Below are 24,350 nucleotides of genomic sequence, written 5' to 3' on the forward strand. Positions count from 1 at the left end.
TGTCCCAGTAAACTGCCCTTATCTCAACCCTCGAGGTTCCAGGGTTTTTTTCTTTTCTCTCCTCCGTCTCCTCCCTATCCCACCGGAGGGGGGCGGGAGGAGTGAGCGAGCAGCTGCGTGGTCCTTTGTTACCGGCTGGGCTGAAACCACTACACTTGTACAAACACCCCTTGGGGCTGCCAATTGCCAAAACCATGGAGACAAGTGCAAAGAGGAACTTGGGATCATATTCAAAATATAGAATGGTGTTTGGAATTTACTGGAGTTACAGGGCCCTTGTTAGATCCACTCAGAGCCAAAACTATCTATGGGAATTTAGATCGGACTAGACAGAGAAAATCACACATCCTAAATGGAACTGTACGAAAGTCTATACTTGTAATTCCTCTGACCCAGAAGTTCAAAGACTTTATCCAGTAGCTGAAGCTCTAAGATGGGGATGTGCTTGTACAAATTATAGTAATGTTTTAAATGATACTTGGTCCCCTCTTAATAATGGAAGGAAAATTTGGCCTGGAATTGACTGTATTAAAGGACAGGTGGAAAGTTTAGGATTAACTGTCTGGGTGAGTAGTGATGGTACGTGGTGTTGTGGACACATATTTAGCTAACAGTCGCAAGAGCGTTCCAGATGCCTTTAGAAGCCTTGAACAGAATAAACAAGAAGACAAAAAAAGAAAGTTACCAATTAGAAGAACACAGGTGCTCATTCCACGATAAAGGGAACTTGGCACGAAGAACCTCAATTCGGCAGTTTTTCTTGACCAATTAGACTGAGACAAGTTTCGCATGTTTTAGTTAGTATAACCAATTGTGTCCTATGTTTATGCGCGTGTACAGAGTTAGTATAACCAATTATATTTTAGCTTATGGCGTGTGGACAGCTGATGTTTAGCTTGACAAGGTATATAAGCACGCTATTTGGGCAATAAGGGGAGAACAACTTTAACCGTATCAGTGTCCTGTTGTTACTCGGCTCATGTCTCCAGATGGTTCCCTGCTACAATGTGTTCTGCTCAACTTCCCATGAAGGACAAGAGTAAACAATGGACTTTAGGCTTACTAACTTTATGCCCACTCTGGAAGAACTCTCCCTTGCGGCCTCGATGGTGGAATCAGGTAAAACGAGAAGATGATTCCTGGCAATCACCAAGTACTGGAACCAAAATAGGATGGGTATTGGAATCTATATTCTTACCACAGTTAACAACTCTTCAAAATAAAATTACTCTCCACAATCTTTCACTCCAAGTAGAAACATTAGCTAATGCTACTCAAACTGGGCTAAATGAACTCAATGCACATGTATAGGCTACTAGTAAAATGGCATTGCAAAATCGCTTAGCTTTAGACTTACTACTACTAAAAGAACATGGAGTATGTGGGTACGTTGGATTTTCAAATGATTCATGTTGTATCCACATACCAAATGTGACAGATGATTTAAACCATCAGATAGACAGAATAAGACATGTAGCTCAAAGTAGTAGGGAACTGAGATCAAACATAGAAAGTTTTTGGCTAAACAAAATATTTCAAAACTTTGGATTTTCTCTGACTGGATGGTTAGCTGGGCTTTTGCAAAATGTAATTGTGATTGTTATCATCATTGTTATAATCTGTGTCGCTTTTAGCTGTCTTAAACGAGCTGTGACATGATCTGTATTCAAGTGAGACTACTAAAAGAATTAGTAGCCTCAAACAGAAAGGGGGGAACTGATAGCATATGTCCATACGTTTTGTGTGGTTTGTTCAAACTTTTATGGTTTTAATATTTTGTACCTTCTATGAAAACTGGTTTGCTGCTAGATAACTGTATAAGTGAGATTTGATAAATGATCATATATTAACATAATGGTTGAAACAAAAGACAAAGGGTAGCTGGGGAGATAATTACAAAAGTGTAGTCAAGTGATTAACTAGTAATTATCCATAAGTTTTGCAGTTCTTTGCTCTTATGACTAGATGTTCTTGTATGCTAGATGAGAACAATGTTGAAACTGACCACATGTGATTGAAATTGCATTAAGCTTCAAGTTCAAAGAACAAGGACAAGACTAAAGACTTCAAGGACAGCCAACAAGAACTTCAAATGGGTCGGTGGTCGTAAAAGCAGCCCTTTGACTCAAATGGATCCTTTATTGCGCATGATCAGATGTAGGCAGTACTATGATAATCAGTTGCAATCATTTTTATGTATATGTATACTAATCTGATTAATATGCAATTAGGTATTCTATATAACCTGTTTGTGCTGAAGCTGTGGTATGCATGCTAGGTGGAACTATCCCCTGTGCATCCAGCACTGCAATAAAGAATGCCTGCTTTCTAAAACTCCAAAACGAGTCTTAGAGAGTTTCTTCAACCAGCTTTTCGGTATCATAATAAATGTTGATTGTTGTTTGAACTCCCCTGGTGTCATTTCACCTTAATTCTGACAAAGGAAATCCACGAACCTGAGTTGCTCCAACTTTGGGATGCTGTATTGGGTCTGACTGAGATGGAGTTAATACTCCCCATAGCAGCCCTCATAGCGCTGTGCTCTGCATCAGTAGCTAGAAAGGTGTTGATAACACACCAGTGGTTTGGCTACTGCTGAGCAGTGCTGGCACAGCATCAAGGCTGTCTCTCCAACATTTTTGCCCCCCCCTCAATGGCAGGCTGGAGCAGGGCAAGATCTTGGGAGGGGACATAACCAGGACAGCTGACCTAAACTAACCAAACAGATATTCCATACCATATGACGGCAGCTCAGATATAAAAGCTAAGTAAAGGGGGGGCATTTTTGTCTTCTGGAGCAACCACTATGGGTACTGAAGCCCTGCTTCCCAGGAAGTGGCTAGACATCGCCTGCTGATGGGAAGTAGAGAATAACATCATTTGTTTTTCTTTGCTTTCGCGCGCGACCTTTGCTTTCACTTTATTAAACTGTCCTTATCTTGACCCACGAGCCTTTTGTTATATTTTCTCCCCCCGTCCAGCTGAGAAGGGGGAGTGATAGAGCAGCTTTGGTGGGCACCTGGCATCCAGCCAGGGTCAACCCACCACAGACGTGACAACCATTCACCTCCATGGGCTGCAGGGGGACATCTTGCCATCTCACCACGGGCTGCAGGGGCATCACCTCCTCCAGCGCACCTCCTCCCCCTCCTTCCTCACTGACCTCTGTATCTGCATAGGTGTTTTTCTCACATTCCAATCTCCTTCCCCAGTGTAGGTTCCCCTTCTTAGATATGTTATCCCAGAGGTGCTACCACTGTCACTGATTGGGTCGGCTTCGGCCAGAGGCGAGTCCGACTTGCAGCCGGGGAAGCTTCTAGCAGCTTCTCACAGGAGCCACCCCTGCAGCCCCCCTCCCCGCTACCAAAATCCTGCCACACAAACCCAAAACAGGAGGGAGAACGTGAGAGCAGCTTGGTAGGCACCTGGCAGCCAGCCAAGGTTAACCCACCATCACACATATACTCAATACAATGTCATATTAAACAGAATACACATTGATTTCTAAGGCAGAAGGAAGGCATATGGAGAGGAGTGACAAGTGATTCTTCCAGCTTGTCTGACACCAGATAAATCCATCCTCACTATCAAGAAACACAAAGCATTTCTTAAATTTTCAACAAGGTTTGATGCCAAAGTCACTGAGCATAAAGAGCTCAGTCAACAAGAGCTCAGTATTTGTATTAATATAAATCTGTCTTTTATGTGGTCACTTCCACTTCCCCCCCATCCCCACAAGCTGCCATCTGAGCAGCTCTGTTGGTCTCATTGACACAGATGGCTGCCATGGGCTCAGTACATGAGATATTGAGGCTCAGCATCAGAATACGTTACTTTAAGCTTAACCCAGGGGACTGTGGCCCCAGATTAGGCACCTTCAGCATTGGGTTAAGCTTTTTAAAAATGCAGGCAGGTGCCTGAAAGTGAGTTTGCAAAGCTACATCCCAAGGTGAACTGTCTAGATTTCTGTCCAGTATGTGGGGATGGGTGGGAGCAAGCACCCTCTCCTGACAGCCAACAGCTGGTCAGGGCCCTCATTCACCTCTTTCCTCCAACCCATAGCTCTAAGCCAACACTTTTGAGTAAGTGCAAACCTCATCAGCATTGTGTGAGGTTAAGAGTGGGCCCAGCATGACTCCCAACCCCACTACTGAACTTGCGCCACAACTTAGCAAATACCCCTGGGGTTAATTGTGGGACAGGCTCTGCTCGACATTAGGGTTTTAATGGTCCTGTATGTAATTTTTTGGCAGCAGTACTAGATGAAGCAGCCCCTCAACTCCACACACACACACACACACACTCAGCTGATGGGTTCCTGACCCTGTGTCATTGTGTTATCCCTTCTATAGGATAAACTTGCCCCCTACTTTTTCCTTGGGGTATTTTCCAGCAAGCTCAATACCCTAATCCAATGCAACCACACACCAGAGGGAAGTGAGGGAATGTAGTTTAAGCAACATTAACATTAACTGTGATACCAGAAATAGTCTCCCCAATGGGTCCAGTCCAGCTGCAACCTCCCAAACAGAAATATCTCTTTGTATGCAAACCAAAGGGATGTAGTATGGATGAGGACTGAAAAGCAAAATGAGTCCTTCCCCCCCCACCAACCATCTGTTTCTTGCAGTGATTTAAGAAACTTTAAGATGCTGCAAATGGGATGTTACACCAGTAACAAACTTTTTCCCTAGCCACCTCACCATCTTTGCTTCTCACAGCTGCACTTCCTACTTTTCTGCTGCACCACTGCCAGAATACACTGTGCTCTCTTGTAAGACAACCTGATTGTCTTCTATGATAAAATGGCTGGATTTGTGGATGAGGGGAGAGCACTGGATGTCATTTAGCTCAACTCCAGCAAGGCTTTCAATACTGTCTCCCACAATATTCTTGTATCCAAGTTGGGAAAATAGACTCTGGATGGGTAGACAACTAGAGGAGTAAAAAACTGGTTGGATGGTTGGGCTCAGAGGGTAGTGGTTAATGGGTCTTACTTTACCTGGAGGCTGGTTACAAGTCAGGTACTGCAAGGGTGTATCCTGGGAACTTTCCTGTTTAGCATCTTCTTCAATGACCTGGAGGAGGTGAGTGCACTCTCATCAAGTTTATAAATGACACCGAATTAGGGCATCAGTTGATATGCTAGGGCAGGGCTGCCATTCAGAGAGGCCAAGACAAGCTGGAGGAATGGGCCAAAAGGAAGAACCTTATAAAACTCAACAAGGACAAATGCCAAACTCTGGCCCCATGAAGGAAAAAAATCCCTTGCAACTATACAGGCTGGGGACAGACTGGCTGGGAAGCAGCTCTGTTGTAAAGGGCTGGGGACTGTGGTAGAAAGCAAGCTGAACATGAGCCAGCAGTATGCCAAGGCAGCTAACAGCATCCTGGGCTGTATTAACAGGAACATAGCCAACAGATCCAGGGAAGTGGTCATCTCCCTTTACTTGGCACTCATTAGACCACATCTAGAATATTGCATCCAGTTTTGGGCCCCCAATATAGGAAAGAGATCAACAAAATGGAGCAAATTCAGTGGAAGGCCACTGGGGCAGGTTGACCCTGGCCAGCAGCCAAACATCCTGCAAGCACTTGTTCAGCAATAGCCAAAACATTGGCATGTTATCAATACTGTTTCAGCCACAAATGCAAAGCACACCACCATATGGGCTGCTATGAAGAAAGTTAACTCCATCCCAGCCAGACCCAGTACAGCCACCAAGACGTGCAGGGAGCTAGAGCAAATGCCCCATAAGGAGAGGCTGAGAGAAATGGGCTTGTTCAGCTTGGAGACAAAAAGGCTTTGGGGGGCCTAGTAGCAGCCTTCCAATACATACAAGGAGATCAACAAGAAGATGGAGCCAGGCTCTTCACAGTGGTGCATAGTGGGAGGATGAGAAACAACAGGCATAAAGTTGAAACAAGAGATGTTCAGACTGGATATGAGGAAAAACTTTTTCACTATGAGGACAGTCAAGCAGTGGAACAGGGGCCAAGAGAGGTTGTGGGAGTTCTGTTCTTGGAGGTTTTTCAAGCCCTGACTGCACAAAGCCTGAGCAACCTGGTCTGACCTCATAGCTGACCCTGTTTTGAGCAGGATATTGGACTAGAGACCTCCTGAGGTCCCTTCCAACCCAAATGTTCTGTGAATCTATGATAGTGAAAGACCAAGAAAGCAAGAGCAGTCAGACACAAGTTCCTGGGTTTTCAGTATGCCCCTCCAGGAACACTAGAATCAATGAATGACGAAAATTAAAAATTGCTACTTGCAAAAAAAAATTATTATTTTTTTTTTTAAAACTAAGTCCTCCCTTACAACCTCTGGCTAGTCAAAAAGTACAGTTAAACATGGTAGGGTTTCAGGTGCAATGTAGCATATGAAAGCAGATAGAAAATACAGATAAAATTAATTTTAAGGGAAACACTAGAAAGGCAAGGAAGATGGAAAAAATAGGCAGGATGTCACTAATAAGGCAACACACAAGCAAGATAATTAAGTAGAAAATACTGTATCTTATTGTTGAGGCTCAATGTCATTAGACCCTGATATCAATATGATTATCGAACAAAATGTGCTCTTTCCTACTGCTTTCTGTAAGTATGACAAATTTCTTTAATGCTTTAAAAATAAAGATCCAGAAATGTGACCACTAAATAAAACCTATAGTGATATTTTAACATACTAAAGGATTTAATCATGCCATTCACCATAGTTCCACATTCTTATTTACCTTGGATGCTCAAGCTGCAAATAAAGTATTGACAGACATTAGGCAGTTTTTCCAAGATGGAGAAGTGTGGTTAGAGGAGATGAAGCTGTATTTCTTTATTAGCGAACTACTGTTTCATATAAAGACACATGTAGGGAGAGTTCCATATTTCCTTTGGTTCGACAATGCACATTTTGGTTTGGTGCTTCAATACTTTGGATTGTTGATCCAGTTAAAATTAGTTACAGCACTGTGAATTAGGATTTTCTTTTCAGTTTACCTAAATATAAATCCAAGATCATTCAGAAGGCTAACCTGTCTATCATATAGCAAAAGTTCCTCAAAATTGGTCAATAACATCACACAGGATATATTTGCTATACAGAACAAAGAGGGGAAGTTCGCAAGTACATTTTTATATTAAAATCAGCAACTGCTATGTGACTTAGATATAGAAAATGTTAAATATCTGTCTGTTCTAGGTAGAACTGACATGCTGAAGCACTGACCCAGCTCCCACATAGCAGAGTAACATTTATCAGTATAAGTACTCCAAAATTTATTTAGAAACCTAATATATTGAAAGGCAGTAGTTAGTTCATGGGCATCTGTAACAAAAAGAAAACAAAAAAACCCCTGCAAACATTATTAGTTACAGTGGTTTCTAAGAAGAGGAAATTAAAACACAGTCTATATGATTCATATGAAGAATAAAGATTGATGAACTTCTGCTTTACAAAGTGTATAATGCTATATTTTTAATAAAATTTGCTAGATTTTTACTTACTTGAAAAAGTACATTTATGATACTACTCTAAACTGAAGGATTGGTGTTGATAGCTACATTTTATACAGAGACATCCATAAATATGGCAAGTGAGGCTCATTCCTGACATTGATCTGAGGAACAATCTATAGTTAGGAAGGACAGTAAGTATATGGAGGAAGAAATTAAAGCCTGAAGATAAAATAAGGAAACGATAGTATGCTTACACAATAATGTGAATCAGATTGACTATCTACATCTGGAGTAAGAAACTACCTTACCCGGTAAAAAGAGCCACCACAAATCATCTCTCATTTTAAAAAAGCAAAGTAGATATAGACAAGCTCATTTCAGGCTTCCATGTCTATGAAATTTAAACATATGAAATACGAGTTGGTTAAAATATTGCTAAGAATAGCACAAACAAGAAACAGTATTTCACTTATTACTCAATACAAGTTTTCATGGAAAAAAATGGTGAAACAACCAGATCTTGCTGTATTCAAAGTATTTATATACACATCTAACAGTCCAGAAGTTACTTGTTGTGGACTTATTTTAAGTACCTTCATAACACACTGTCCCTTACTGCAAAACAGCCAAAACTGCATTCAGAACCCTAAAACTATTTTCATAATTAACATTTTAAAGCATTTTATGGCAGACAGGTGCATCCAAGGTTGGTTTTCTTTTAAGAATATGCAAACTGTATTAGTTACTGTAAAGATCTCTTTGCATTACTGTTCATACACAACTTGCCAACTTATGTTATGGGTCATTTATTTAAATGTTTTCAGAATTTTACAAAATCCCTCTCCTCAAAAAAAAATTATCTATCTGCCCTTCATTTTTTCATTCTTGAAACATGCTACTCCAACATAATTAGGAGTTAACTACATTCTCACTAAACCCCCACCTGTCTGCCCTATGGTGGAACTACTTGGTTTTAGGGATTACATCCCTGTGAGCCCAAGACCTGCATGTATTTAACAATAATGCTTAACCTGTCTAAAGTGCCTCCTTCTGAAGATCTCAAAGCAGTTCACTAACAGTTTTTTAAGTCTCACAACACCCCTGTGAGGTAAATATGGCATTATCACCAATTTACAGAACCAAGACTTTTGTGAATGCAGCACAATCACATGCAAGCATTGTTATCTACAAGGGCAGCTTCTTAACCTTCAGCCTTGAACGAAAGAACATTAGTGTTCCTGAAATACTCCAGTCTTAAAAGTTTGTATTAGCATTCCCATGGGGCTAGGGAGTGGGGGAGATTAAAGCAAAGTGCTAGGTAGATTGCCACTCTGCCACCTCAGACAAGTTGTTTTGGAGTGTTTATATAGATGGCTGGACTGGCTGAACCGTTTGCCACACTTTAAACAAGCATAAGGCTTTTCTCCTGTATGCACACGAATGTGCTTCTTACAGTCTGTTAGGGTCAAAAAAGTCTTGCAGCAGATCTTACAGGCATATTTACGAGCACCTTCAACAACCAAGACATTATGTTCAGATAAGGCCTTCTTACATTTTGAAAGAACATCTGCAGATGCCCTTGTCAACTGCGGTGGACCAGGTTGTGAAGGATGTCCATTTTCAAAAGAAGTGGTCCCATTGATTAACAGCTGGGAACTGGAAGCATTATCTTGTAGCTGGGAGCTCCTGACAGAGGTCACAACAGGCATTTTGGGGGCTATGCGACGATAGCCAGGAAAGCTACTAGCTCCACCTCTTACAGATCCCATCACTGTCCTTGATGAAGAGTGCAGGCCCAAGCCTGACCTTGGAAAATCCATACCAAATTGTTCTGCAGCCCTGTACCCAGAAGTCTGTACACATGGAAGAGCCATTGCATCCTGCATTGGTCTAACAAAATGAGAGTCTGCAGACTCACTGAATGGATTCTCTACATGACAAACTGTAACAGAGGAATGACTACTAGCAGGCCCAGACTCTGGACTCAGTAGGTAAGAGGCATCACCATCCATTCTGCAGTCCCTTGTTGTATTCAGAATGTTATCATTGCTATTTTGACTTGCACCAAAGTTACCACCTCTGCTTTTATTCAGAAAATTTGAGATACTGAAAGTGGACTTGTGTTCCAGGTTATTTGACACTTCCATAATATGGATGTCTCCCACCCTATCAGTACTAGACTGTGGGTCAGAAAAGCTACGATCACTGCTTTCAGGACTCAGTTCTATCTTCTCTGCGCTCACCGCTCCTCCTTCCACTTCAACAGACTCACTGCCTTCTGCTTGAGAAGTGACATCGCTCACTTCATCTTGAGGCTCTGGGGAACTCAAAGGCTCAGATTTAACCACCACCCCCGTGTGTTCTTTTTCATTTAGACTGGCCTCCAGATTTTTGCACGGGAAGTTGTTTTTTTCAGAAGTAGCTTCCTGATCAAAACTGGTTTCCACTTGTATAACCTGAGATGAGATGGATATTTGTGAAATGTTTCCTCCACTGTTGTCTGACTGGCTGGGCACTTGAGCATCTTCTTGAGCACCAAAAGACTGATCAAACATAATAGTATTATCCACTTGTTTATCAGTAACAGCATCAGCCTTAGAATTGTCCACATTCTTCAGTGAATCTGGTGAATAAAAGTCTTCTTGTGAATGAACTACTGACTGCCCACTCTCTGGAGTAACATCTGAAATGGACTCATCTACGGTAGGTCTGATTCGCTGTCTGGCCCGATCATCAGAAGACTGTTTACGCTTGTGGAGACGCCGGATAGGAAAGGTAGTACGTTGTTCTATGTTACTTCTGATCGATGAGCTCATGGTATTTAGTTGTTCCTCTGTGCTCTGAGTGGAATTTAACGCAGAGCTCACAATGCTCAGCCCAAGCTGCTGAAGCATGAAAGATCTTTGGATGCGTGCATTTTGCTCCTGAACTCTACCACTAGGTGGAGACATTGGTAGCGTCCTGGTAGTAAGGTAGTGTTTACACGCTTTAACAACAGAGTTCAAATGTAAGTGAGAAGCAGCCAGCAAGACATCCATTACATTGCTCTCCCCAAGCATTAGTGTAGAAGTGTACATCATATCAATCAGGGCAGCAAAAGCTTCTGCTGTCACCACTTCACTGTCCAGCTGAATCATGTTCATAGTTTGATCACCCTCTGCTACAGTAAAGAGAGCACGGAAGTGTGTGCTACATGCTGCCAGAACAGAGCGATGGGCTTTGAAATGTCTGTTTCCCACCACAATGACACAGTCACAAAGTTGGTCATGAAGCCTCTGGTAGTTTAGCTGCTGAAAGACTTGCTCGAAGTGTCCTGGAAAATCCATGATTCTATAAAATAAAGCAGAAGAAGCAATAATGCGAAAAATGGATGAAGTCTGACTTAGATTACAGTGAGAACAGTTTAAAAAAAAAAAAAAAGTTGATGGCTAAGAGACAGATGACCAAAAACTTACCTTAATTTCCCTGAGGACTATTAACTACTCAGACACTACCTCTGCCTTGGGAAGTCACTAACGCTGAAATTACTGGAGGATTCGTTCCACATATTTGTTGTTATGGTTTTTAGTTTTACAATTCGCTTTGATATCTCCTGAAAGAGTTTTAGGACACATTGTTTTTCAAATGTCAGAATGATTTATTCTCAAGAATAAGAGGATCAGCATTTTTTCTCTTAATATTTTGATTATAAACTTGAAAGAACCATTAATAGAGGGTGTGCTTAGTAAATGTCTGAATTATTAACTTACATCACCATTTACTACTGGTGAGCAAGCAACCCTACTATATAGGAAGAAATAAAGTATGATTTTCTGAAACTAATAATTTTTATTTATATAGATTATAAATAAAAGCTGCAAAGAGTAAATTGAAGTGTTTTGATTTCCTAGGAGAACAAGATGGAATTTCATCACCTGTTCATCCATCTCCCTTCAGTTATTAACTTCCGAGTCTCTTGGCCAATTCCAACCAAATTTAACAGAGGGTTAAGTAGATACTGAATTCCTAGAAGGTTTGTTGAAGTTGGTAGCTGGGTACAGAAGGAGCCAATTTTATAACTACCTTCGTGGAGTCTTAACTCAAACCCTTATCCTCTTACAAAAGGCGGGGGGGGGGGGGGAAATAGTCAGTTTGCATACATGTAGCTAAGAACTAGCCACTCTGCATGTTTCCACCTGCCCAACAAGACATTGTCCCACTTAAAAAAGCACACATGCAAGTGTACTTGCAGTGAAAACACAGCAGGATCAAAACCTTTTGTTACTTGTTAAACAAAATCATCACTATCAAGTTATGTGAAATATAGTAGTTCTGAATTGTGATTCAACACTTTATTACTGTGCCTAGTAATAAAGCATTAAAAATAGTTTACATGACAGTGTAATTTCAAAAAAAACCACCAAACACCACCTAAATAAGCCTCCAAGTTCTTCCCTCTCCCAAAAGCTTGCTTAAAGTTCACTGTAACTTATCTCTTTCATTGTTTTTATAATGTAAAAACAATCTAGTATGCTTCAAATATTCCATTAAGTAGAATAAAAGAAAAAATAGCATACTAATATATTTAGCCTAAAAATAATCAGATTTGTTTTTCTCTTTACCAGATAAATTTAACACAATTTACTATTTGCACTTTAACATCCCCTCCCCAACAGTAACAATTTATATTTAGGTGTATGTGACATTGTATTGGGTTTACATGGCAAGGTTTTGGTAGCAGAGGGGGGATGCAGGGGTGGTTTCTGTTAGCTAATAGCTAACAACACATTGAACATGTCACAGGATGCTCTACTGTGAGCTGAATAATGCAATGTGGTTCCTGTTAATTCCTGTTCAAACTAAAACATCTCTTCAGTAAACCATCCAATCCTGATGTAAAAATTTCTACTTGTGAAGAAGCCAACACGGTCTTTGATAAATTGTTCCTCATATTAAAAACTTTGAGCTTTAACTCTAGTCTGAATTGGTCTAGCTTCATCTTCAGGAGTATACAAGGAGCCAATTGCTATCTGTTATACCACAAAAAACTTCTGTCAAATATCTGCCTTCTGCATAGGAACTTTTAAAACAGAGTGATTATTTTCATGTGTGTGCAGCCATGAACTACAAACATAATTTGCATACAGAACTCCAGATAGACATATAACCTTGTATTGGGTTTATGTGGAAGGTTTTGGTAGCGGGGGGCTACAGGGGTGGCTTCTGTGAGAAGATGCCAGAAGCTGCCCCCATGTCAGACGGAGCCAGTTTCAGCTGGCTCCAAGATGGACCCGCTGATGGCCAAGGACGAGCCAATCGACAACAGTGGTAGCGTCTCTGTGATAACATATTTAAGAAAGGGTTAAAAATGCTGTGCAACAGCAGCCGGGAGAGAGGAGTGAGAATATGTGAGAGAAACAACTATGCAGACACCAAGGTCAGGGAAGAAGGAGGGGGAGGAGGTGCTCCAGGCGCCGGAGTAGAGATTTCCCTGCAGCCCGTGGCGAAGACCATGGTGAGGCAGGCTGTCCCCCTGCAGCCCAAGGAGGTCCACGGTGGAGAAAATATGCACCCTGCAGCCCGTGGAGGACCCCACGGTGGAGCAGGTGGATGTGCCCTGAAGGAAGCTGCAGCCCATGGATAGCCCATGAAGGAGCAGGCTCCTAGCAGGAACTGTGGCCCCATGGAGAGGAGCCCACGCAGGAGCAGATTTTCTGGCAGGACCTGTGATGCTGTGGGGGATCCATGCTGGAGCAGCCTGCTCCTGAAGGACTGCACCCCGTGGAAAGGACCCACACTGGAGAAGGTTGTGGCTGGGGAGCCAGGTATGCATGTGTCTCTAAGGGTGAGGCACCTGGAGGAATTGGCTACCGGAGGGACCAGAGGGTCCAAGCCAACTGCTGAAAAGACTGTGGGGTCTGGGGGTGGAATAAGAGACTCATTTACATGTGTGTGGGGGGGGTGGGTGTGTGTTTCTGTGGGAGGCAACTGGGGAGACTGGGGGCATTCAAGGGCCAGCTACTGGGTAGATCGAGCGTCTAAGCCCAGCTACTGGGAGATCACAGCCTGTGTATGCGAGAGGAGGTCTGTACTGGCAACTGGAGTGGAGCTATGGGCCTTGGGGCTCGTATGCCCAGGTGCCAGCAACTGGGGAGACCAGGGGATCCAGGGGCCAACTACTGGATAGACTGAGTGTCTAAATCCAGTTACTGGATGGATCCACATTGTATGTAGGTATATATTTCCCACTAATGGACCTTCATCCTGCTCAGCCAGAGAGGGGAACAGGATGAGGCCATTGTTGCTGTTTGTCTGAGTGCTGAGTGTTTCTGTCTGTGTTGTTCTGTGTTGCTGGCCATGTGCATATATGTATTTGTATACCTACTGGGAATACATTCTCAGCCTTGCTACTGGTTGGATCTGGGGATATGGAGCTGTGGCAGACTTGCCTCTATGGTGCTGCCAGATTCAGCAATTCCCTAACAAGAGATCAGGATGTTTCCCACCTTGATTGAACTACTGAGCACTGTAGAGTGTGTACCACTTACTTTAAAAGGCCCAATGGCTTTCAGGTCACAGGTTATTCAATTAGTTAACCAGAATAGTACTGCAAACTGGTACTCCTGTACCACCAAATATGGGAAACACTGGTCCTATCTATTTAGTTTTTATCCCCATCCTAATGCCAAGCACAAGCATGACAGTTAAAGTAGAAGGTTTTATGGGTTTTGTTTATTTTTCAGGTTTGATAACTTATCACTAGGATAATGTCTAATTACTGCCTGCTGGCTCTTGAGTTGGTAATTCTTAATCAATATCAACCAACTTAAAACAGGAACAATACAATATTTTTCAAAACTTGACTACAGATGGTTCCTAACTATCTGCATTAACCTTTAAGTCTGACACTTTTCAAGATGTAGCTATGCACGTAAGTAAGAAATTCTTCAATCTTGGTAGCTCATTATAATAGAGGAACCCTTAATACTTCTTACAGACACTGGTGAAGGCCTGTCAAGTAAGACCTATTAGTCGCACTATAGTATTTTGCACAAGTATTCAACACACTGAAGAATCATTATAATTATTTTGGTGTTAAAACAAAAAGTTGGGCCAAGTAAAAGCAGAAGTGGATGAGTGGCTTGCGAGTGCCAAAATGGTTGCTTAGTTACTGTTTACTTTGAACTAAAATATGGTACAACTGAAATAAAAATTTAAAAAAAAAAAAGAAAAAAGAAAAGCTATTTGAACTACTTAACAAAAGACACTAAAATTTGAAGTGAACTCCCCCCTCCAGTAACTCTGCCTATCCATCTGGGAGAAAATAAATACCAATATTATGTAATATTCTTTAACCTGTTTCTCCACAGATAGCTCCCTATACAACTAATGGTTACCATGAGCTGACAGGTTTATGATATTTGACTGCCGCCTTCATTATATGGTTTAATCAGAAGTTAAATATCATAAAGGAAATTAATGTGGTTACCCAGTTTGTTTTTATTTTCCAAGAAGTGATTCCATCCCAGATACAGCTATATCTTTGCTTACATTGGCCTCGATTTCCAAAGATTACCCTTACAACTAACAGGAACTGAACAAGATCAAAGCAGAGGCCAATAAGTGTGATATTGTGGCAGGAGTTTGCTACAGACAGGGTGAGGAAGCAGACAAAGCCTTCTTTAAGCAACTTGAGGAACTCTACAGATCAGAGATCAAGGGCAGCAAGAGCTTCTACTACCACTTTAATAGTAAAAGACTGAACAAGGAGAAGGTGGGCCTATTGCTGAATGGGATGGGTGATCTAGTGACAGCGGACATAGATGAGGCTGAGGTACTCAGTGCCTTCTTGGCCTCAATCTTCACCGACAAAGTCTCCCAGGCCTCTGTGCTTAGAGACAGGGTTCAAGGAAAACTACCAACAGTGGATGAGGATTGAATCAGGGATTATTTCAGAGAACTTAATCTGTACAAATCCATGGGACCAGATGGGCTGCATCCAAGGGTGCTGAGAGAACTGGCTAGTTTCATAGTGAGGCCGTTCTCTTATCAGCTTTGAAAAGCCATGAAGATCAGGGGAATTCCCTGATGACTAGAGAAGGGCAAATGTTGCATTCATCTTAAAAAAAAAAAAAAAAAAAAGCCAAAAGTTCAACCCAGGGAACTTCAGTTCCTGGGAAAATCATAGAGAAAGTCCTCTTGGAACATGTTTTGGGTTTGGGCACATGAAGGAGAAGATGACTGAGAACAGTCAGCATGCATTTACCAAGGGGCTATCATGCCTGACCAACCTAATTGCCTTCTGTGATAAAATGGCAGGATCTGTGGATGAAGGGAGAGCACTGGATGTCATTTACCTCGACTTTAGCAGGGCTTTCAATACTGTATCCCACAATATTCTTGTATCCAAGTTGGGATATTATAGTCTGGATGGGTGGGCAACTAGATGTGTTTAAAAACTAGTTGGGTAACTGAGCTCAGAGAGTGGTGGTTAATGGGTTGTACTCTACCGGGATGCCTGTGACAAGTGGGGTACTGCAGGGATCTATCCTGGGACCTGTCCTGTTTAAAATCTTTATCAAACACCTGGAGGAGGTGATGCATCTTCCTCTTGTCAAGTTTGCAGGAGTTGGGAGGATGAAATAAATACACTCAAGGGCAGGGCTGCCATTCAGAGAGACCTAGACAGGTTGGAGGAATGGGCTGACAGGAACTTAATTTCATTCAACAAGGACAAATGCCAAGTCCTGCACCTAGGGAAGAAGAACCCCTGGCATCAATACCATCTGGGGACTGGCTGGGGAGCAGCTCTGCTGAAAAGGACCCGAGGATCTTGGAAAACAGCAAGCTGAATATGAGCCAGAACTGTGCCCTGGCAGCAAAGGTGGTTAGCAGTATCCTGGGCTATATTACCAGGAGCATAGCTAGTAGATTGAGGGAAGTGATTATCCTCCTTTACTTGGTGCTCATTAGATCACATCTAGAATGCTGTGTCAAATTTTGGGCACCCCAATACAAGAAAGTAATTGATAAAGTGGATCAAATTCAGCAGAGGGCCACCAAGATGCCAGGGGGCTGGAGTACTTGCACTATGAGGAGAGGCTGAGGTTCCCTCCCTGTGCTTGTTCAGCCTGGAGGAAGGAAGGCTGCAGGGGCACCTAATAGCAGCCCCCCAGTACCTATGAGGAAGCTATCAAGAAGACAGAGCCAGGCTCTTCACAGTGTTGCATAGTGGGAAGATGACACAATGGGCACAAATTGAAACAAGCAAGGTTCACGCTGGCTATAAGGAAACTGTTTTTCACCATGAGGACAGTCAAGCAGTGGAACAGGGGCCCTGAGAAGTTGTGCAGTCTCCAGCCTTGGAGGTTTTCAAGCCCTGACTAGAGAAAACCCTGAACAAGCTGGTCTGAATTCAGTGTTGACCCTGCTTTAAGCAGGAGGTTGGACTAGAGACCTCCAGAAGTCCCTTTCAACCTGAATGGTTCTCTTATTTATTTTTTTCTTCTAGCCTGAGAAGACATTCTCTGTAAAGAAGTGGAACTGCCAAAAGAAAAGACACCTAAACACAGTGTTGAGTTTGGAAGGCAGCCATTGCATTCTCTTGTTTAGCTTTTTCCCGGTGCCTGCATCAGGAACAACACGGGGATTTAGAGAAGCAACCTGAGTGTGTTTGCGTCCTGAGCAGGATCAGGCTTTCAAGTTCTGCTGTGTAGACTGCCACCAGCTCCTCGGCAGCAGGTACTGCAGAACTCGCTGCCTGCGTGGATGAGAGAAAGTGACCAAGAGATCAGCAGCTAGGATTCCAGGCGGCTTGCAGAAAACTGACGCGTGCTGTTGTTATTCTCCCTACTCCTGTCCAGTCGTCGCCTACTCCGTGGCATGGCGGAACGTCTCTCCTGCGGTTCCCACTGAGGAGCGTGTCCTAAGACGCCACTCCCAGTCTGGAGCGCGGGGACGAATTGATGCAGCCCGGCTACCGTACACCACCACCCCCCTGCCGCTTCCGGGTGCTCCCCGCCCCCCTCCGCGCTGCCGTGACAGTCTAGGACGCTCATGCTCCAGAGACAGCAGCGATCCAGCCAGCCCGGCGCGACCTTCACCACCGGCGGGAATCCTTATGAGACAGGAATGAGGGACGAGAGAGAGAGGCCGCACAGGGTGGCCCCGCCGCAGTGGAGAGAGATGTGAGCAGCAGCACACCCTCTCCCCAGTGACTCACCTGTTGCGTCTTCCATGCCACCTGAAAACACAATTTGGAGATAAAAGTTGCCACTGCCACCGACCAAACTGGACACTGCATCCACCACCTCACATTCTCGATGACGTAGGAAGTGCAGCACAGAAACCCAACTCACATCACGTGACCAAGAGAAAGAGCAGCTGAGAGGAGTAAGCCCCACCCCGTCTCCCCTTTCCTCAGCTAATCACAGAGCTGCCTGGGTACGGCCTCGCTCCAGAAGGGCTTTGTGGGTGTCATGATACTCCTCATGCTTGGTGAGCTGTGCTTGTGGAAGGATACATATCAGGGTAAAATATGCTGCGCAACAGCAGCTGGGAGAGAGAGGAGTGAGAATATGTGAGAGAAACAACTCTGCAGACACCAAGGTCAGGGAAGAAGGAGGGAGAGGAGGTGCTCCAGGTGCTGGAGCCCTTGCAGCCCATGGTGAAGACCATGGTGACACAGGCTGTTCCCCTGCAGCCCATGGAGGTCCACAGCGGAGCAGATATCCACCCTGCAGCCCATGGAGGACCCCACGCTGGAGCAGATGGATGTGCCCTGAAGGAGGCTGTGACCCCGTGGAGAGCCCATGAAGGAGCAGGTTTTCTGGCAGGACCTGTGGCCCCGTGGGGGATCCACGCTGGAGCAGCCTGCTCCTGAAGGACTGCACCCCGTAGAAAGGATCCATGCTGGAGCAGTTTGTGAAGAACTGCAGCCCGTGGGAAGGACCCACATTGGAGAAGCTTGTGAAGCACTGTATCCCGTGGGAGGGACCCCACGCTGGAGCAGGGGAAGAGTGCGAGGAGGAAGGAGCCGCAGAGACGAAACGTTATGAACTGACCGCAACCCCCATTCCCCATCACCCTGTGATGCTTGGGGGTGGGGTGGGGTGGGGTGGGGGGAGGGAGTAGAAGAGCCGGGAGTGAAGCTGAGCCTGGGAAGAAGGGAGGGATGGGGGGAAGGTGTTTTTAGATTTGTTCTTATTTCTCATTATCCTGCTCTGTTACAATTAATGGACAGTAAATGAAATTAATTTCCCCGAGTCTGTTTTGCCCGTGATGGTAATTGGCAAGTAATCTCCTTGTCCTTATCTGTCTCTCTTCTCCAGGCCGAACAGGCCCAGTTCTCAGCCTCTCCCTTGGATGTCATGTTCTCCAGCCCCCAACCAGCTTGGTGGCCCTCTGCTAGACTTGTTCCAGTGTGTCACTATCCTTCTTGTACTGGGGAGCCCAAAACTGGACACAGTACTGCAGATGCAGTCTCACAAGTGCCGAATAAAGGGGAAGGATCACTTCCCTGGACTTGCTGGCTGCAGTTTTGCTAATACAGCTCAAGATGCAGTTGGTCGTCTTTGCTGCAAGGGCACACTGCTGACTCATCGTCAACTTGTCCACCAGGACCCCCAGATCCTTTTCTGTGGAGCTGCTTCCCAGACAGTCGGCCTCTGGCTTGTATTGTTGCATAGGGTCATTTCATTCCAGATGCAGGGCTTCAGATCTGCTTGTGTTGAGCTTCATGAGGTTCCGGTCATCCCACTTCTCCAGCCTGTCCAGGTCCCTCTGAATGGCAGCCCTGACCTCCAGCATACTGACTACTCCCCCCAATTTGGTGTCATCCACAAACTTGCTGAAAGTGCACTCCATCCCATCGTCCAGATCATTAATGAAGACATTAAATACCAGTATTGGTCCCAGTACTGATCCCTGAGGGACCCCACTAGTTACTGGCCCCCAGCTGGGCTTTGTACCACTGATCACAACTCCTTGAGCTCAGCAGTCCAGCTAATTTTCCATCCACCTTATCATCCACTTATCAAGCCCATATCCCAACAATTTGGAGATAAAAAGACTATAGGAGACTGTGTCAAAGGCCTTGCTAAAGTCAAGGTATAAAACATCCACTGCCTTCTGCTCTCCCATAGCACCAGTCACCTCATTACAGATAGCAATGAGGTTGGTCAAGCATGATTTGCCCTTGCTAAAGCCATGTTGTCTGCTCCCAATCACCTTCTTGTCTTTCATCTCTTTAGAAATGGCTTCTAAGAGGATTTGCTCCATACTCGTCCTGGGAAAAGAAGGTAAGGCTGACCAGCCTGTAGTTCCCTGGATCCTCCTTCTTGAAAATGGGAGTGATGTTTGCCCTGTTCCAGCCATCAGGAACCTCCCCCAATTGCCATAACCTTTCAAAGATGATAGACAGTGGCCTCCCAGTGACATTGGCCAGCTCCTTCAGCACGCTTGGATGCATCCCATCTGGTCCCATGGACTCGTATATGTCCAATTGGCTTAAGTGCTCCCTAACTCTTTCTTCCTGTACTGTGCTACTGTTTCACTCCCCCAAACTGTGCTAGCTGGTTCAGGGACCTGTGAGCAGACCTTACCAGTAAAAACTGAAGCAAAAAAAGCATTGAGTGACTTGACTTTTATGATGTCCTTGATCGCTAGGTCCCCTGCCCCGCTGAGCAATGGGCCCACTGTGAAGAAAAGTACAAACATAGGTCACTTAATAGGATGAACCTTACCCTAGTTTCAGTGAGCTTTCCAAGAACTCAAGGAGGGAAGACACAAGCATGAAAGCTCAGCTAGTTACGACAACCTTGCCTGATAACAAACCTGTGGAAACCAGTTCTGAGCATGTAGCAGACAAAGGATGAAAAACAGCCTAGACCACTATCTCTGATCACACAGCCATGCGAAGAATTGGCCAACTATAGATAAGCTTAGGACTGTAATTGGGAGATAGCCCACCTGTATATTCTATATAACCTGTGTGTTACTTATGATTAGGGTCCCTCAGAACTAGGCTGGGGCGCTGCATGCACATTGCAGTGTGCTGGTTTTGGCTGGGATAGAGTTAATTTTCTTCATAGTAGCTAGTATGGGGCTATGTTTTGGATTTGTGCTGAAAACAGTGTTCATAACACAGGGATGTTTTTGTTACTGCTGAGCAGTGCTTACACAAAGTCAAGGCCTTTTCTGCTTCTCACACCACCCCACCAGCGAGTAGGCTGGGGGTGCACAAGAAGTTGGGAGGGAACACAGCTGGGACAGCTGACCCCAACTGACCAAAGGGATATTCCAGACCATATGATGTCATGCTCAGCATATAAAGCTGGGGGAAGAAGGAGGAAGGGGTGACGTTATGGCATTTGTCTTCCCAAGTAACCGTTATGCGTGATGGAGCCCTGCTTTCCTAGAGATGGCTGAACACCTGCCTGACGATGGGAAGTAGTGAATGAATTCCTTGTTTTGCTTCGCTTGCATGTGTGGCTTTTGCTTTACCTATTAAACTGTCTTTCTCTCAGCCCACGAATTTTCTCACTTTTACTCTTCTGATTCTCTCCCCCATCCCACTGTGAGGGAGGTGAGTGAGCGTCTGCATGGTGCTTAGTTGCCGGCTGGGGTTAAACCACAACAAGCGGTAAAGAATTTCCCTTTGTAATTCTATACTTAAGGGTGTCTGCATCTCCTTCCTTGGTCAGCAATAAAGAATCCCACGACAGTTTTGGCACCCCAGAAGGGAATTCGCTGACTCACTTGAATCCGCCAGCTGCTATGATCCCCTGAGAGTCAACAGCCCACTGATGGCAAAAGGTGAGTTCACCTGGGGAACTTGAGTGTAGGGGGTAGCAGTTGAACAGTTCTTTTTTTTGCGGTGAGGAGGTGAGAGTTTATAATAATGGGGACAGGACACAGTATGGTGAAAGGGACACCTTTAGGTGAATTGCTAACAAATTGGTCGAAAATAGATGGAACCCGGGGGTTATCTAAGAAAAGGGCACTGGAACTGTGTCAGGATACGTGGCCCGCATTGACCACCCTTGGAACTGCAAGCCAACGGTGGCCTGAGGTGGGCAGTTTTGATTATGATAGGCTGCATTTTTTTGCAGCTCAAATTGGATGAATAGTTCCCAGAGCAAATACATTGTTGGTATGTTTGGAATAATTATGTCTGGCAATGGAAACTTCCCCCTCTGAAAGGAAACCAATCTCGATGTGAGAGCATGAGGAGGAAGGAGCCTCAGAGATGAAATGTTATAAACTGCAACCCCCATTCCCCATCACTCTGGGCTGCTCAGGGAGAGGAGGAGGTAGAAAAGCCAGGAGTGAAGCTGAGCCTGGGAAGAAGGGAGGGGTGGGGGGAAGGTGTTTTTAGATTTGTTCTTATTTCTCATTATCCTGCTCTGTTACAACTAATTGACAGTATATTAATTTCCCCAAGTCAAGTCCGTTTTGTCTGTGACAGTAATTGGTAAGTAATCTCCCTGCCCTTATCTCGACCCATGAGCTTTTCATCATATTTTCTCCCTGTCCTGTTGATGGAGAGTGATAGATCAGCTTGGTGGGCACCTTGCAGCCAGCCAAGGTCAACCCACCACAGACATCCCTGTCAAATAGCCAATACTTGGATAAATGTCAATATTAACTTTTGGCCTATTAGCTTAAGTTACATTTTACAAAAATATTAGAACACTCTTCTACTGCACTTAATGATTGTGCTAGAAATAACACAGCTCAAAAAAAAGTTCCTGTCAAGTCTGAAGAAGTGGATGGTTAAATCCAGATAATAGTCAGTGATAAAAGCACTATTTAAAAATATCCTTCCAATTGTTTGGGGGATTTTTTTTTAATTTTTTTTTTTTTTTAATAAGCAAGCAGGTGGGAGAGGAGAGTGAACCTTAAGGTTTGTGGTTTGGGTCTGTTGGGGTTTTTTTGGCATTTTCAGTAAGTTACATCACTTCAAAACAAGGATCTAGATATATCAACAGCTCTAAGGGTGTACTCAGACTGAACATGAACCAGAACTTCTAGAAATAATTTTAACCACCATTTAACTGATATTTAACTGATTTGCTCCATCCAACCAAAACCTCAATGCATGAATGTGCCACCTTCGTTTTGCCTACAATACTAAGTGACAGGCATTACAGGACTTTTAGTTCACGTCCGAGAAATATAGCAAAGCAACAGCTAGTGGCTTTAGTGCCTGACATTCAAGTTTGCACAGTACACTTGCAGTATTTGCTTAGTGTGGTTTTATGCATAGTTCAACACGTACAAGTTTTCTCCTGTGTTGGAGAGGATGAGTTACTACTTGCCTAAGAGTCAGAGGAGATAAACTGCACTGCTGAAGCTGTTCCTGGTTGCAGCAACCCTCCAATAAAAGACAAGAGTTTTCCATGTGGCTCAGAAAGTGTCCAATGTTTTATCACCATCTGAAAAGTACTGCAAATAGATACTCCAACCTGCTGTGAGACCAACTTGCTAGTAAAAAACAACAGTACAGTCTGCTAGCCACAGGAAGCATGTTGAGAGGGTATTCATAAAAAGCTTTTTTTTAAAAAAAGGACACACTTGGCTGTCTGAAGCAACCAAAGCCATCTGTGATGGCAGGGTGCATGCCCATCTACTTATGTCTTTGTCTTCTAGATCACTTATCTCCAACCCTATCATGCACCTTAGTCATAGTATCATACTTGAATATTTCAGTCTCTTACCATATGTCTTGCTTTAAACTCCTGCATTTTGATGTGCCTTGCCAGTTAAGGTGTTTCCTGTTATAACTAGAATGTGAAATAGTCTCACGGACTGTGATGCTGAACACTGGTGCTTGCTAATTCTTTGCCAATGCCTTTATCACTTGAGCTTCAAAGTCAGTACTATAACCTTTATATGAGTCAGTCTCTAGAAAGACCTGACACAAGCTTTTCTAGTCTGTTATATGAAAGCACAATGTTTGTTAGGCATCAACAGAAAACTGGAAATGAAGTCATTAGATTCCATTCTTGAATTTAGGAAGATAGCAAAACATACCTGGATACAAGGAACTAGCTATCCACAAGAGCAGGATATCTTGTTTGATAAGACAGAGGGATATAAAAGAAGAAATCCAGTTGGGTATTAACACTGATTGTAGAAGGAGAAAAAGCAGGATATTGTCTATTGATTGCCACACAGAACTGGCAATAAAGCCAAAGAAGGGCATAAAAGCATAAGCTGCTACCAATGAGCGTTAATCTGAATTTACAGTTTCCACATTATCAGCCCAGGAAACTGTCCTTTGGGGTTCATGGTATTCTGGTAGTCTTTGCTATTAGCCATCTTCCCCACAAGAGGGGATCCACCTTTAAAAAAGACAACTCAATCGCCAGCTTTTCCTGTCTTAGAACAATCCTCTGCTTATGAATGAAATCACAAACGATGTGTGAAGCTAAAGGTCTGTATGTAAGCATCCAAAGGGAAAGAGCAACCACAGACATCTCAGCATGATGCCTGCCTCAATACAGCATTAATTTCTAAATGTAACAGTTCAACTTAATTATTTACTGAAAGCTCAAGAATCTTAACAACTCCTCTCTCAGCCCTCCTTGATTCTGAAGATGCCTTTCCCTACACTTTTAAAACACCACTTGGATGAAACTAGAGACACTTAGTTTAACTCCATATGGGGGGGTGTCTTTTCCCAGAAAAATTTAGATTATGATAACAAATGTCAGTTGTGCCACCTGCACAGAGACTACATCAGTTTTCAACATGGGTTTTAAGATCCAAACTAGATCCAGATAATGGATTGACTCCCTGCCCCATTACAAATATCGGCGGGGTAGACAGACTGCCAACACCCTGCCCCCGACCGACATTGGCAGCAGCATAGGCAGGTTGCTGCCCACATGATCCATGTAAGGTATGATTCTCTC

At 43.8% G+C, this 24,350-nt stretch overlaps 1 protein-coding gene across 2 annotated transcripts in view; it reads right to left on the minus strand.

Annotated features, from left to right (window-relative positions):
• The window catches only part of LOC128136236 (zinc finger and BTB domain-containing protein 5-like), a 450,489-nt gene that overhangs the window by 411,734 nt on the left and 14,405 nt on the right, over positions 1–24,350 (minus strand). Inside the window, exons 1-2 of one of the 2 annotated variants that reach the window (XM_052775479.1) lie at positions 17,654–17,795; positions 4,785–10,782 (exon numbers count right to left, since the gene is read on the minus strand). In XM_052775479.1, the coding sequence (XP_052631439.1) occupies positions 8,754–10,778 (2,025 nt within the window). In that variant the 5' untranslated portion in view covers positions 10,779–10,782; positions 17,654–17,795 and the 3' untranslated portion in view covers positions 4,785–8,753. Of the gene's footprint in view, positions 1–4,784; positions 10,783–17,653; positions 17,796–24,350 lie in introns of those variants that run through there. The other variant, XM_052775478.1, reaches the window with a different exon arrangement.

This window comes from Harpia harpyja, chromosome W (assembly GCF_026419915.1).
Source record: "Harpia harpyja isolate bHarHar1 chromosome W, bHarHar1 primary haplotype, whole genome shotgun sequence".
NCBI lineage: Eukaryota > Metazoa > Chordata > Aves > Accipitriformes > Accipitridae > Harpia > Harpia harpyja.